This window comes from Schistocerca nitens, chromosome 8 (assembly GCF_023898315.1).
Source record: "Schistocerca nitens isolate TAMUIC-IGC-003100 chromosome 8, iqSchNite1.1, whole genome shotgun sequence".
NCBI lineage: Eukaryota > Metazoa > Arthropoda > Insecta > Orthoptera > Acrididae > Schistocerca > Schistocerca nitens.
Genome location: NC_064621.1, coordinates 356,645,739 through 356,661,456, shown reverse-complemented (window position 1 = coordinate 356,661,456; position 15,718 = coordinate 356,645,739). Strand labels below are relative to the sequence as shown.

The following is a 15,718-nucleotide window of genomic DNA, read 5'->3' as shown; positions in this document are numbered from 1 at the left end:
TCTGTCTTACCATTATATAATCTATCTGATACCTTTTAGTATCTCCAGGGTTCTTCCATGTATACAACCTTCTTTCATGATTCTTAAACCAAGTGTTAGCTATGATTAAGTTGTGCTCTGTGCAAAATTCTACCAGGCGGCTTCCTCTTTCATTCCTTAGCCCCAATCCATATTCACCTACTACGTTTCCTTCTCTCCCTTTTCCTACTACCGAATTCCAGTCACCCATGACTATTAAATTTTCGTCACCATTCACCATCTGAATAATTTATTTTATTTCATCATACATTTCTTCAATTTCTTCATCATCTGCAGAGCTAGTTGGCATATAAACTTGTACTACTGTAGTAGGTGTGGGCTTCGTATCTATCTTGGCCACAATAATGCGTTCACTATGCTGTTTGTAGTAGCTTACCCGCATTCCTATTTTCCTATTCATTATTAAACCTACTCCTGCATTACCCCTATTTGATTTCGTGTTTATAACCCTGTAGTCACCTGACCAGAAGTCTTTTTCCTCCTGCCACCGAACTTCACTAATTCGCACTATATCTAACTTTAACCTATCCATTTCCCTTTTTAAATTTTCTAACCTACCTGCCCGATTAAGTGATCTGACATTCCACGCTCCGATCTGTAGAACACCAGTTTTCTTTCTCCTGATAACAACATCCTCTTGAGTAGTCCCCGCCCGGAGATCCGAATGGGGGACTATTTTACCTCCGGAATATTTTACCAAGAGGACGCCATCATCATTTAATCATACAGTAAAGCTGCATGCCCTCGGGAAAAATTACGGCCGTAGTTTCCCCTTGCTTTCAGCCGTTCGCAGTACCAGCACAGCAAGGCCGTTTTGGTTATTGTTACAAGGCCAGATCAGTCAATCATCCAGACTGTTGCCCTTGCAACTACTGAAAAGGCTGCTGCCCCTCTTCAGGAACCACACGTTTGTCTGGCCTCTCAAAAGATACCCCTCCGTTGTGGTTGCACCTACGGTACGGCTATCTGTATCGCTGGGGCACACAAGCCTCCCCACCAACGGCAAGGTCCATGGTTCATGGGGGGAGGTATTTGTAATTTATGAAACTTAATAAAATTCCATTTCAATGCTAGGTTAAAAACACAGAATTCCCTGAGGTTTTTTGAAATTCCTGAAATTCCCCTGATTTTTCAATTCTCTAAGACTCCCCTGATTTTTCCAGATAAAATTAATTCCCTAAGAATTCCAGGTTTCTCAGAAGAATTGCCACCCTTAAAATGTATAATCAAAAGGTAAGATGCAGGTATCTTGAATGCTAAGAAACACAACTTCAAAATTTGAATGAAAAGCAATGTGCAGGAAGTGATTGAAAGAAACAGTGGAATAATGGTCATGATACAAATCCCATTGTGTGTAATAATGTTCTGTTACTAATAGGATAGCAGCAGAGCTGAACAAACAAAGGGACACAGTGAAAATGGAAACAAAAGAAATAAAGGACAAAAAAAGCATGAGTCTCCTAATGAAGACAATTATTATTACACAGAAAAAGCCTGTGGAAGGGAAAGTAGAAACTAAGTGTGATTAAATTATTGTAAATTAAGATCAGATTGCTAACGAGATAAAAATCAAGATGCAGACATTGCATCTGGAGCACTACACAGCCCTGTTCTGAAGACGACAAAGAAATCTGTTATGGAGGTGAAGTGCCCCGGCCAGCAAAGAAATTCATCAGAATGGTTTCAAATGCAAAAATACTTCCAAAATAGAAAGGACTGAATTTAATGCTTCATCAGTATGCGTAATTCCGAGAAAGTGGCAGTAGGAACTAATTAGGAAAGTGATTTCATAAAATTAAAAACAGGATGGTCACATAAGTATTCAAACCCTGACTACTTTGCTGGGTAGCATTCATAAGTGAGTTTTTAATTTTTTATCCATTCCCATTTTTTTGGTAGAGGGGGTGGAGGTTATTAAGATCTTATTTCAAAACATTTTCCATCATGGGTGTAAGCAGGTGTGTATCTAATCAAACCACTTGGTGATGACTCAATGATATTCCTATATGCGAATACTGTTCACAAATATGTAATAATTAAACACAGCTTCTGTCAGGCATTCAAAGCAATTGCGTTGAAAAGAGAGTTACATATTTAGATTTTGACCAAAGCCTTCTTCAGAAAAGGAAACACACACATTCATTCACACAAGCAAGCACACCCCATACACGCATAACCGCCGTCTACTGCATCTTGGACCGGAATGCCTGCTGCAGCACTGCAAGGCCCTCTTTTTCGTTTGTAGAGTAGCTCCTCTCAGGTTTGAGAGTAGTCTGGAAGTGTAAGCTACCATCTATTCAGCACCATCCTGAATTTGTATTAGAAATGTAACTATGATAAAATGGCTAGCATTAGTGTGAAGTCTGGGATTCTCATTATAAAATGATAGGACTGGAGCAGATGATGGCACATCCTTAAGGATGCATCTCATTCATGGAAAATTTGGTGTCGCTCAACAGTAGTTCTTGCTAGGGATGTGCTTTAGTGCAGAAGTCTTATAAGCTGCCAGCAATACAAGCACATTCTGAGAAAACTTCTTTCATCATGAATGTATCAAGGAACTGGAAAATCTTTGATTGCCCTCCTTTTCAATTCGCTGCGTGCCCCTAGATTTTTATTTCTTTTGCTAGAGAGAGGCACTTTAACGGATTCAGGTGGAGGCCAGCAGTAAAAAAAAAAAAAAAAGATTTTTAACTCTTACGGGCCAACTTATGTTATGAAGGCAGACGTTTCCCAGTTAGCTTTTTCAACCTGAATTTGACAGCAGCCTGTCTGCATGTCCAAAGTTTAGAAATACTTCCCTCCTTTCAAGCAGTCTAGGGTGTCATCAAAGCACAGCACAGGGTAGACATCTTTACTTGTGATTGCTTTTAGCTGTTGGTGATCAATGCAGAAACTCCATGTGCCATCCTACTCCTTCACAAGAAGGTTCAATGCCATCTTGCAGCATCATCTCCACTTTCTCCTGGATTATCACAGGCGACACCCTACACGAGTAATAGGTACTTGGTGGATGATCCCCAGTTTTGATAAGGTGTTTCACCAATAGCTGCTTGGACTGTCTTTTCTCCACTCTGGATTTCAAAGCAACCAAAAACTGGCACAAAATGGTTAAAAGTGACAGACACTGCTCCATGGTCAGGCCAGATCCCACTGGCAGTTCAATAGCAGCTTCCTTCCTCTGAACTGTCTGTCATGGTAGTGGAGCATTATCATCAATGGCATTACACTGCCTTTCCTCAACTGGATTGGCTGTCCCTACAAACATACCTTTAGGGATGAACTGTGCCCGCTTGTGGTAGTGATCCAAAATTCTCCTTGACTATGCTTATGATCACCCCTGGCATGTTAATTTCTTTTGAGAGTGAGTGTTTTTTTGCATGTCTGGAACTTTTCTCGATGATGGCGGAATAACTCAGTCTTCAGCTGCAATCATTGTTTTATGTGCTTGCTGAAATAGCTTTGTCAATCTGGAGGTCTAATCTTCCACAGCCTATGACTGCTTGTGATGTCTGCAACTCGTCTCATCCGAGAATATCATTATGACTATATTCTGGTACACAAATTTAAAGGGCTGTGTTCCGTCACTGATAGCTATTCTTGTAATACATGTTCCTGTCACTGGACATACTTTCAGTTTGCGACTTTCAGCCTATTTGCATTATATCATGGAACAGTCTTTATCTGGTGATAAGCATTTGAACTTACAGAAAAAGAAGCCTCCTAATTGCCATTGCTAATGGCAACAATGAGATTTCCTAACATCTTTCATGGAAGATTTTCATCTGTGGTGGCTTTCCTCCCTTAGATGGTTGTTTCAATTAGTTTTCCTGAATTTGGCAACCAAGCAAGTAGTACCTCCGTAGTGAAGGTAAATGGCTACAGTGTGTTGGAGAGTTACCACATGCAGGGTACAGCAACAAGATTCATTCCATAGGTTGATTATAATTGCCTGTGGTTGATTGACATGAATAGAACTATTTTGATGGTAGATGTCTAGTGCCACCGAAGTCAAAACTAGTCATCTTTCTCTCCAGTAGCATACAACATGCCCAGGATGTACAAAGTATAAACATAGTTGTCTTCTAAGCTACCTGAATGAGAAACAACTGAACTTTAATCCTTCTGTATCACCACTTTCTCTTGTACAATGTGGGCTGATATAGCCTGGATAAAATCAAGACAGAAAATATTCTCTACAAAAGCCAGTTTCAGAGTCATTAATTGTAGGTATGGCTATAATTTCTTCCATATTAGGTCAGAGAGTTATGGCTCCCATAAAATGTTGTATCTCATCTCTTACAGCCTAGCATATGAGGGGGGAGAGTTCATGCTAATCTTCCACAACTGTCATACTATATTTTGTTGCATTTCCTCAGTGTGCTGACACCACTTGATTCTTTGGTTGCTATAACATCTGTTACCAGAATAGTTTCTGCAACAACTTTCATCAAGTCTGATATTTTGTCAACTTGTGTAGTATTAAGATCAAAAATGTGGCACAGGGCCAAAACACACTGTATGTAGGTCTGTGTTGTTTCTTCATGATGTTGCACCTCTCTTCAATTATTTTTCTGCTAAATAAATTTGCTGCCAATTGTCACCAAATTATTATTATTATTATTTTCGGTTTGGCCCAGAAATTATCCCAGCTACTGAGCTGCTCTTCGTTGTTCTCAAACCACTGTTGAGCTGTGCTGTACATGTAAAAGTATACTTTTGCAAATGCATGATGTCATTCCACCTGTGTAACTGGGGACTTGATTGATGTCTTCTTGTTAGGCCCTGAACGGTATTTCCAGAAAATACTGAAGCATGCCTAGCATGCAGCTGAGTTTGTGTTGTTTTAGATCCATTTTCCTGAATATATGGACTTGGGAATGATGTCCTGCTTGAATCCTCGTTCCTGTCCATTTACTTGACAGCTTTTATGTTGCCTAATTGGAGCCATGTCAATGTAGATGTTTTGAAGTACCCAGAGACTCCACTAAACAATGTCATGCATAACCAGAATCAAGTTCATATCCAAAAGCAGGATCATCAATGAAATACAACACTAAATGCATATTTATTATGGAGGCCAATGTACAGCCAGAACAGAACTGAACCATTGGACAGACAGTATCACTATTAATACACAAACTGAACATTCCAGAATACATGAACATAAGAAATTTTGAGAACCTTCCAGAAAAAAATAAAACTAAATTACAAATAAATGCTGAGGGTAAAGTTTAACTGGTGATCTGCAGCTTCCGGCCAGCGACACTAACTGCTGTGCGACACCACCTGCTGCGTTGTTTGAAGCAATATTAATCATTACTTGTTTTTCCATCTTAAACATAACACACTTAAGTGTGTTTTACACCAGACATGTTTTGCTTTTATTTACAAAGAATCTTTAGTCACCATTTTGTAAATATAGTAATCATGTGTTTCTACATTTTATTAATATAACAGAGGGAAACATTCCACGTGGAAAAAATATATCTAAAAAGAAAGAAAGTGGTGAGACTTACCAAACAAAAGCGCTGGCAGGTCGATAGACACACAAACATACACACAAAATTCTAGCTTTCGCAACAAACGGTTGCTTCGTCAGGAAAGAGGGAAGGAGAGGGAAAGATGAAAGGAAGTGGGTTTTAAGGGAGAGGGTAAGGAGTCATTCCAATCCCGGGAGCGGAAAGACTTACCTTAGGGGGAAAAAGGAAGGGTATACACTCGCATGCGGATGGATATGTGTGTGTGTGCGAGTGTATACCCGTCCTTTTTCCCCCTAAGGTAAGTCTTTCCGCTCCCGGGATTGGAATGACTCCTTACCCTCTCCCTTAAAACCCACTTCCTTTCATCTTTCCCTCTCCTTCCCTCTTTCCTGACGAAGCAACCGTTTGTTGCGAAAGCTATAATTTTGTGTGTATGTTTGTGTTTGTTTGTGTGTCTATCGACCTGCCAGCGCTTTTGTTTGGTAAGTCTCATCACTTTCTTTCTTTTTAGATATATTTTTTCTACATTTTATTACTTATACATTAAAAACAGTATTCTCTGTGAATTTCGCATACAATTTACTTACAGTGTTTATCAATGGGCTTTTCCCTTGTTAACGGAAGCTGAAGTCAAAACGTAGCTACCCTGGGCAACTTTTTGACTTTTAATAAAACACTTCTTTAGCGAAGTGCGAAAAATGTGAGGACAATCTTACTATGTACATCAGACTTTTTCTTGAAACCAAATGCATCAAAATATTTTGATAACAGTGACAGTGAATTATACTGGTTACAGCCGTGCATATATTTACCTCTTGACTGTTATCCATGGACAAATCAAAGCCAACTGACCATGGATATGGAAAGAAGCCGTATCGAGGATATAGTTGCAGAATTTTTAAGGTACAACATAAATAGCTGTAAAAACATACATAATTCTTTTGACAATAACATACTGAGTGAAATTGTGTAGTGTTAAGGCAATGGACCCATATTTGCAAGGGGTGGGGTTCAAACTCCCATGGGGCCAATATGAAGTAGTCTTCAGTCTGTGAACTGGTTTGATGTAATTCTCCATATCATAAAGTGGCATGTCCTTTGAAAATATATTGGCTGTTGTTTTCCACAGGTTTCAGCAAGGTTGTAACATCAACGTATCAGGGCCATAATGGGTATGATAAAAGGCAAAATCCTTCGATCAGCCAGACTGTAGTTGCTGCAAATGCTGAAAAAGTTACCATCCATCTTGAGGACCAGACATACAGAAACACAAAAACACTATCTCTGTGTGATGACGTACCCACAATAGGGCTCTATGCATTGTTGAGACATCCATACTACCTCACTATGGTAAGATTGAAGTTTTGTATGGGACAAATATGAATAAGTATCGAATTTGATTATAATAGAGGGAAACATTCCACGTAGGAAATTATATATATATATTAATTTATTTCAGAAGTCCGATAAGATACATCAAATGCTCAAAAAATTGTTCAAATGGCTCTAAGCACTATGGGACTTAACATATGAGGTTATCAGTCCCCTAGACTTAGAACTACTTAAACCTAACTAACCTAAGGACATAACACACATCCATACTTGAGGCAGGATTCGAACCTGCGACCATAGCAGCAGCACAGTTCTGGATTCAGCCACAGTGGCCGGCTTATATGCTCAAAGGACAAAAAAATCAACATAACATGTCACTCAAACAGGATAATTGCTCATATTCCATAGATTCTAATGAAGTGAGTGTGGTGGTGAAGTGGTAAAACAATGGAGGCATTTCAAAGAAAATCCCATCTGGCCATCCACATTCAGGTTTTCCTGATTTCTCTAAATGGTTCAATGCAAATGCCAGGATGCTTATATTGCATGAGTGTAGCCAACTTCCTTCCACATCCCTCCCTAAGCTGAGGTGGTGATCCATCAATGACAACCTCACTGTCAATGGGATGAGAAACCCCAATCTTTTTTCTGTCCTTTTTGATCTGTGAAATACAAGAGTCTTCATGTGTGTAAAACAAGTCAAAACACACATTAACAAAAGAAGAAACAAAAAGGAAGATAATAAGGACAAGGTATTAACAATATGGCTATATTGCTTAGTGCTATTTGTGTTTATGCTAGTTATTTTTAATGTAGCAAATCAAAAGACATGTCAATTACACAGACGGCTGCTGTTTGTTTTCTGCAGATACCTGAATATTTACAGTTACATTAGTGCTTTTCAAAGGAAATGGCTACCAACATGTTACGAGACTGCTCTGTCAATAATGTGCTGCTATTTGACATACTTACAGTAAAGCCTGATATGTGCCACTACCAAAGCAAAAATATTCAGTCATTGAATCTAGATCAGATAATTTGTACATAGAGTGGCTCTTGCGGAAAGTTTTTAATTTTCTTTCCGAGTCGTAGAGATTCCAAATTTCTTTCCTTATGTTAGCTGGAAGTTTGTTAAATACCTTTGCACTAGAGAACAAAACTTCTACATTGACATACATACTCCACAAGCCATTGTATGGTGCATGGCTGAGAGTATCTTTCACCACTACTTCAGTCCTAACCATAGACACTCCGACCTCCTTAAAAAGACATTCACAAGACGTGTAGTTATATAAAAAAATAGGGTAAATGCTTGCAGAAAATGGGGAAATGGACAAGATTTCAAACAATAATGAACACCACCAGACATAATCCAATTTTAGCAAGATTTCCCTCCAGTAAGAAGGTTATCTTAGGTTTCCTCTTTCTTTTAAAAGGCTTAAAATACCTTTCTGACTGACGGCAAGGATTCTACAGAGAGTGTTCATGGTGGGAGAGGCCAAGAGCAGGAGACGGATACATGACTATCAAAAATTAAATCGACTGGTAGTATGATCTTTTTGTTATAATGCCATTAAGAGCTGCGAAGTCTAACAGTTCATTTGTGAAAGTTCTAGTATCTGTATACAAGAAAGTATCAGTGAGTTTGCTCTTTTTTTTCTTCTGGCTTTTCTTTCGGTTTTAGTTGTGTGTGGTGCCATTGCCCCAATAAGAGCTTTAACAACAAATTAGTGTCAACATGTGTTTAAATGTTTTGAAGCAAACTATTGTTCTTGCAATGAATTAAATGTTGCAACACAAGTCTATGCTACTCTGAACGATAAAGGTATTGCCAATATATGGCATATTTGATATTTAAAAGCAAAAGTGTTATTACAAAGGCCCAGTTTAATGACTCATATTTATTTCACTTCGTTGAGAAATATTTATTGGGCAAGTAAGGAGTAAAATGCTATTATCAGTATCGACGCACTGACAGTTATGGCTATGTGTGTCGTATCGTCTGAGTGATAAATAGGAATTAGACAATACGATTTTTACCGTTTTCCTCGCGGTGTGAAGCTTCTGAACCATTCGCCGGTAATGATATCACGAGATCTGGATTCCCTGGCTCCATTGTGAACTGCAGGGGCCCGTCATATCCTTTACGAAAAGAGGAACAAACATATGATAATTATTCAATATTACACAGTAATAAAAATTACAACAATTATAAGTACAAACCATGCAGTTCTCTTCCTCGTGATGGGAGCGAAAGCCTCGGCTGTAACCCATTTGGGCCTTTAGCTGAAGAAGCACGGGCGTCTGAGGCTTGAACCATACCAAGTGTTTGCCTTTTCTGGCGCATCTTCTGTTCCATCAATTGACGCTGAATAACAAGAATTATTAGTACTTGACACAATAATTACGTAGAACAATTTCTCTGATATGAAACAACGCATTACCTGTTGCTCCAATTTCTGTTGGCGCAGATTAACGGCGCTCATCCTGGTTTATATTGCTGAAACCATTCGCAACGAGAAACGTTAACTACCTGTCAACAAATTGTTAGTACTACCAATGACAAGAAACGTGAAGACAAAAATCAACATTGCACGCGCCAAAGATATAATACATTATACACAATAAGCAACATACCGAAAAAAAAGTTTCTAAGGTATTATTCTAGAAATAATACGTAAGGACGGCATAACTGAACTAGTATGTAAAAGATGACAGAAAAACGTATAATTACATACAGTATAGAAAGATCAGCTAGTACACGTACATGTTACTTTTCTAGTGACGTCTGCGGATCAATGTACCTTAATATAAAATCAGAGATGTTTATGAACATGGGCCATGTGGTCATTTGCTGTAAACACTCGTGCTGTTGTTGATATGTGTTTGTAATACAAAGTGTTTTTTAAACAAATATCTTGTTGACAGCATCATTCGTCCAGTAACATAGACGTAGAATGGCGAAAAGTAAGCATTTTATATAATAAGGAAATGCGGTTCTGATTTAAATCACCAGTCTAAGATAATAGATAAAATATAGCATTGTACGTCTAATTTAACTTTATTGCTGAATTTATTAGTTTGACGATATTGGTGTTACAACTCTATGTTAGTTACTTCATCAAGTTACATTTACGATGTATAACAAAAAATCGTCTTTGTTGACAGCTTTATGTATTCGATAGACGATTTTGTTGCCTACTTGTAATACAGGTGATCTGAATGAGTTATGTAGTGACTGATGTAACTAAACGAAAAATAGGTTTTAACTCTAATAACTCCAGTCTGTATCAACAAAACTTTTATGTCCCCTTAAAATAGTGTTTTGTGCAATAGAAAGTCCTACAGACGAACTTCGCTACATATTCTAATGCACATTGTGTATGAGCCTAACACTTAATGTGTCGTAGTTACAAAAGGCATTTCTTGCATGAAAATGCAAACATTCTTTATACTCTGAGCTTTTTTTTCGTAATTACGGGAATGTTCTGATTCTTAAACAAATTACAGAACGAGTTGGTATTTTTTGTATGTAAGAAAACTGAAGGCAGTGACTGGATGGACTGCAAAACAAATCAATAGAAGAAGTAAAATGTGTTGAGGGACTTCTGATAAAGTAATTAGGGTTTCAGAATAAAACTTCCAATGAGTCTGTAAAGGAAAGCATAAAGTCAATGTAGGAAAGACAGAAAAACAAACATGCAGCATACCAAAGTAGAGGATGTAATTATGACTGTAATGAAAAAGATATGGTTGTAGACAAGACATTCAGGTAGGTGAATGTCTGGTAGATGGCGCAAGGATGTTGTTTGCTGCAATGCAAGAAATATCAAAAGATTGAAACAAAAGTCTGATGTAAAATGGTAGACAGTATTAGAGGACAGCCGTGAGCTACAAGTCGATCACTGTATTGTTTGACAAAGTTTGAAAGGTAACTTTATTCAGCGCAGTGAAAGTCAAGTCCCTATTGAAGATGGTGTTGATGGTAATATGTGAATTGAACAAAAACTTACTGTGTTAAGTTCTGTATATTGTGGAAGTTTATTTAGACTAAAATACTTTGTCATCAGCAAAATGAATGTAGTTCATATATATATTATTTAATACATATTCTTTCTTTGTTTCAGCAGTTGAAGTACTGGTATGTGAACTCTTTAAGATCTGCAGAGAATAGTGATGGGCATATGGATTTCATTGCCAGATACTCTTTCTAATTCAAGGTTTCCCATTATGTTGATGAAGTTTATTGAAGTAATGATAATTAAATTGAAAACCTTAGCTGCTGACAGGTGTTGTTGATATACATCAATGGGGACAGCTGAAAAATGTGTGCCCTGACCAGGACTCGAACCCGGGATCTCTTGCTTACATGGCAGACGCTCTATCCATCTGAGCCACTGAGGGCACAGAGGATGGTGCTACTGCAGTTGGGAATGTGGGTCTTGTGGGAGGCGTGCAAGGGGTAAGTCCCTGCAGTCACACTATCCTCTGTGCCCTCGGTGGCTCAGGTTAATAGAGCATCTGCCATTTAAGTAGGAGACCCTGTTTTCAGGTCCCGACCAGGGCACACATTTTCAGCTGTCCCCATTGATGTATATCAAAAGCCTGTCGGCAGCTAAGGGTTTCGATTTAATTATCATTTCGTTCTAGAGAAGGTACATGGTCGTCAATGGTATCTGTTCTTTTGGGAACAGATACCATCTTCATATATTTATTGAAGTATGTAACACTGATATATATATATATATTGTTGAAACAGAAGAATCCACTTCTAACACCAGCTTATTCCTATGCTTTCAAAATCTAAAGTTCTTTTTTTCGTAAATTTATAGTTTAATTTTTATTTTTTGCCCGTCTCCTGTTTTGTGAAGTAGACTGATTACAGTTCTGCTCCAGGCTTTGGGGATTGTCCTCCTTGTCGGACACTCAGTTAACAATTTTGCAAGTTCTCATTGAAGGCACTTTTACTCCAGTTTCACCTATTTGGAAAACACCATAAGGCGCCATTCCCTTGATAGCTGAAATTGCTTTATACATCTCACATAGCGTTTCTTCCCGAATTCATTTATTTTCATGGTTAAACAGATTGATTTCTTGTGTTTAGCTCACTTTAAAAGAAATTTTAAAATGATAGAAGAAAATGAAATAGTTGCCAGTATCAGCAAAGTCATTTACTGACAGTAGCTGATCATGTTGGTTGTAAAGGGTCTATAGGGACTATTGTTGAGGCAATAAATGTATAAAAACCAGTGCAGAATAAAATTATCCTGATGCTTGTAGACCTACTCTATCACAGCTGATGAGATTGAGAAAGTGACTAGATAAATTAAAAGCAAGAATGCCACTGATGTAGTCAACATAGCAGTCAAAGCACCAAAATACTGCTTTAAATTTATTTTTAGTTCTCTGCCGCGTATTTAATGAGTCTTTAATCAATGTACTGCCATTAATGGACCTAAAATATGCAATTGTCAAATCATTCTTAAATAAATGTGATAAAGCTAATGTTTCTAACAATCTTGAACATTCTTGCAGAAATTTATTCAAGCAGCTGATGATTCTCACCTTGCCATGCCAGAACATTTTCATACTTACATGCTCTGTCAACAAAAGTTGTACAATTTAGAAAGTAAACAGTGTATATCATGTTCATGTTGCAAGAATTAAACTTCGTCTTCACAAAAATATAACATCATCTCAGCTTGGTACAGAAGCGAGTCCATTATTCAAACATAAACATTTGAAATCGATCATTAGAGATCTGACTAAATTCAGAAAATAACTGAAACTTTATCTTCTAGATAATCTTTCTGTTCTGTACAGGAATTTTGACAGAGTGTAATTTTCAGCATTAATTACTATATGATTTTATGTCACTTTTAGACATTACTTTATGTATATATTTATTTTATATTTATATATTGAAAGATTACTGCACAAACTTAATATGTTGACTGGTATCTCACTTTTTAACAGAATACTTCTTTTATGCATAAGCCTGTAAGCTGTAAATTTGGATGTGTGAGAATTATTACTAAAGTTGTCTCAGTTACTGTCTGAGGGCTTGGATGTCACTTTTCAGGTATCTGTTTGCATATGACTTGGATTTTAAGCCTTACGACTACTTACATAATGCATTAGTGTAATTAACTGACACATTCTATGTTCTAGCAATACATTCATGTCAAGGATTCACGGAACTCAAAAATATAAAACAAATATTTCTAAAATTTTGTCCCAACTGTTATTTACAGTGCAATGAGCCATCTTGTTGTTGTCATTGTAGTGGTGGTCTTCAGTCCAAAATCTGGTTTTATGCAGCTCTCCACACTACTTTATCCTATGCAAGCCTCTACATTTCTGAATAACCACTGCAACCTACACCCTTTTGATTCTGCTTACTGTAGCTATTTCTTGGACTCCCTCTACAATTTTTACCCCCCCCCCCCCACACACACTTCCCTTCACTACTAAATTGGTGATCCCTTGGTGTCTCAGATTGTGCCCTATCAACCAATCCCTTCCCCTAGTCAGGGTCTACCACATTTTTTTTTTTTTTTTTTTCCTTCTCAGTTCTGTTCAGTATCTCCTCAGTAGTTACAGTATCTACCCAACTAATCTTCAGCATTCTTCTGTGGCACCACACTTTAAAAGCTTGTATTCTCTTTTTGTCTAAACTGTTTATTGTCCAAGTTTCACTTTTGTAAATGGCTACAGTGCATATGAATACTTTCAGGAAAGACTTCCTGTCATTCAAGTCTGTATTTGGTGTTAACAAATTTCTCTTCTTCAAAAATGCTTTTCATGCCATTGTCAGTGTACATTTTATGACCTGTTTACTTTGACCATCACCAGTTACTTTGCTGCCCAAATAGCAAAACTCATCTACTACCTGAAGTATCTTGTGTTGTAACCTAATTCACTCAGCATCACCAGATGTAATTCGACTACATTCCATTATCTTCATTTTGCTTTTGTTGATGTTCATCTTATATCCTGCTTTCAAGACTGTCCATTCCATTCAGCTGCTCTTACAGGTCATTTACTGTCTCTGACAGTAATACAATGTCATCAGCAAACTTCGAAATCTTTATTTATTCTCCATGGATTTTAATTCCTACTTCAAATTTTTCTTTTGTTTCCTTTACTGCTTGCTCAATATACAGATTGAATAACATCAGGGATAGGCTGTAACCTTGTCTCACTCCCTTCTCAACGACTGCTTCCCTTTTGTGCCCCTCAACTCTTATAACTGTCATCTGGTTTCTGTACAAATTGTAAATAGCCTTTCGTTCCCTGTATTTTACCTTGCTACCTTCAGAATTTCAAAGAGAGTGTTCCAATCAACAAAGCTTTCTCTAGGTCTACAAATGCTGTAAATGTAGGTTTACTTTTCCTTATGCTGTCTTCCAAGATAATTCGTAGAGTCAGTAGTGTCTCGCATGTTCCTACATTTCTCCTGAATCCAAACTGATCTACCCCAAGGTCAGCTTCTACCAGCATTTCTGTACTTCTCTAAAGAATTTTTGTTGGTATTTTCCAACCATGACTTATTAAACTGATAGCTGAGTAATATCCATACCTGTCAGCATCTTCTTTCTTTGGAATTGAAATTATTATATTCTTCTTGAAGTCTGAGGGTATTTCGGCTGTCTCGTACACCTTGCAAACTAGATGGAATAGTTTGTCATGGCCCCAGGGCCTTGTTTTGACTTAGGTCTTTCAGTGCTCTGTCAGATTTTTCTTGCAGTATTATGTCTCCCATCTCATCTTCATCCGCACCCTCTTCCTTTCTATAATATTGCTCTCAAGTACATCTCCCATGTATAAACCCTTTATATACTCCCCCTACTTTACAGCTTTCCCTTCTGGTCTTAGGACTGGTTTTCCACCAGATCCCTTAATATTCATACAGCTGCTTCACTTTTCTCCTAAGATCTCCCTAATTTTCTTGTAGAAGCATCTATCATTTCCTTGCTTCTAAACCCTTACATGTGTCCTCTAGCCATTCCTGCTTAGCCATTTTGTGCCTCCTGTCAATCTCTTCTTCTTCTCTCTTTTAGATATTTGTATTCCCTTCCATCTGCTTGATTTACTGCATTTTTATATTTTCTCCTTTCATCAATCAAATTAAGTTTGTTTTGAACACTAGTGCTGCTGACAAGATGACTGTTATTTATATACATTTGGTGCTGTTGGTGCTGATTTTGCTTTTAACATTTGACATTGCCACTATGGCTGCAGTACAGTAGGACATTGTTTTTGTAAAACAGATCTTAAGATGGTCATTATAGTCCAAAACTGGTAATCTGTTGACAAAAAGTTTGTGACCATAGATGTAAAGTAAAGGAAATTTATTCTGTATTCAGGTTTCTGTTTTATTCGCAACAGTGTCGCAGTTTGTGAAAATTCGATATCTCCTGTCTTATCCGATGATGTCGACTAGACCTTGTCTTTGATCCTCTGTTGCCTTCACTATTCCATCTCTCAAAGCTACTTACTCATCTTTTATTCTATTCCTTTCCTCTGTTCTTGTCAACTGTTGTGTAACGTTCCCTCTGAAATGCACGACAACCTCTGGTTCTTTCAACTTATCTGTCCCATCAGCTTAATTTCTGTCTTTCTTTTGCAATTTCTTCTGTTGTAATCTACAGTTGATAACCAATGAATTGTGATCAGAGTCCACATTTACCTCTGGAAATGTCTTACCATTATGTAATTGATCTGAAACCTTCCATGGTCTCCAAGTGTCTTCCATGTGTACAACTTTCTTTCATGATTCTCAAACTAAATGTTAGTGATAATTAAATATGCTCGTTGCAGAATCTTTCTCAAGTGATCCTTCGCAGAACCCAAATAAATCC

General features: G+C 37.6%; 2 protein-coding genes across 3 annotated transcripts in view; one reads left to right on the top strand and one right to left on the bottom strand.

Moving 5' to 3' along the window:
* The window catches only part of LOC126198884 (protein king tubby), a 56,349-nt gene extending 46,911 nt beyond the window's left edge, over positions 1 to 9,438 (bottom strand). The window contains exons 1-3 of the mRNA XM_049935492.1: positions 9,299 to 9,438; positions 9,078 to 9,222; positions 8,895 to 8,996 (exon numbers count right to left, since the gene is read on the bottom strand). Coding sequence (XP_049791449.1) covers positions 8,895 to 8,996; positions 9,078 to 9,222; positions 9,299 to 9,340 — 289 coding nt within the window. The 5' untranslated portion in view covers positions 9,341 to 9,438. The remainder of the gene's footprint in view (positions 1 to 8,894; positions 8,997 to 9,077; positions 9,223 to 9,298) is intronic.
* A 226-nt stretch (positions 9,439 to 9,664) lies between these two features.
* The window catches only part of LOC126198974 (RNA-binding protein 28), a 133,726-nt gene continuing 127,672 nt past the window's right edge, over positions 9,665 to 15,718 (top strand). For both annotated transcript variants that reach the window (XM_049935634.1, XM_049935633.1), the window contains exon 1: positions 9,665 to 9,821. In XM_049935634.1, coding sequence (XP_049791591.1) covers positions 9,812 to 9,821 — 10 coding nt within the window. In that variant the 5' untranslated portion in view covers positions 9,665 to 9,811. The remainder of the gene's footprint in view (positions 9,822 to 15,718) is intronic.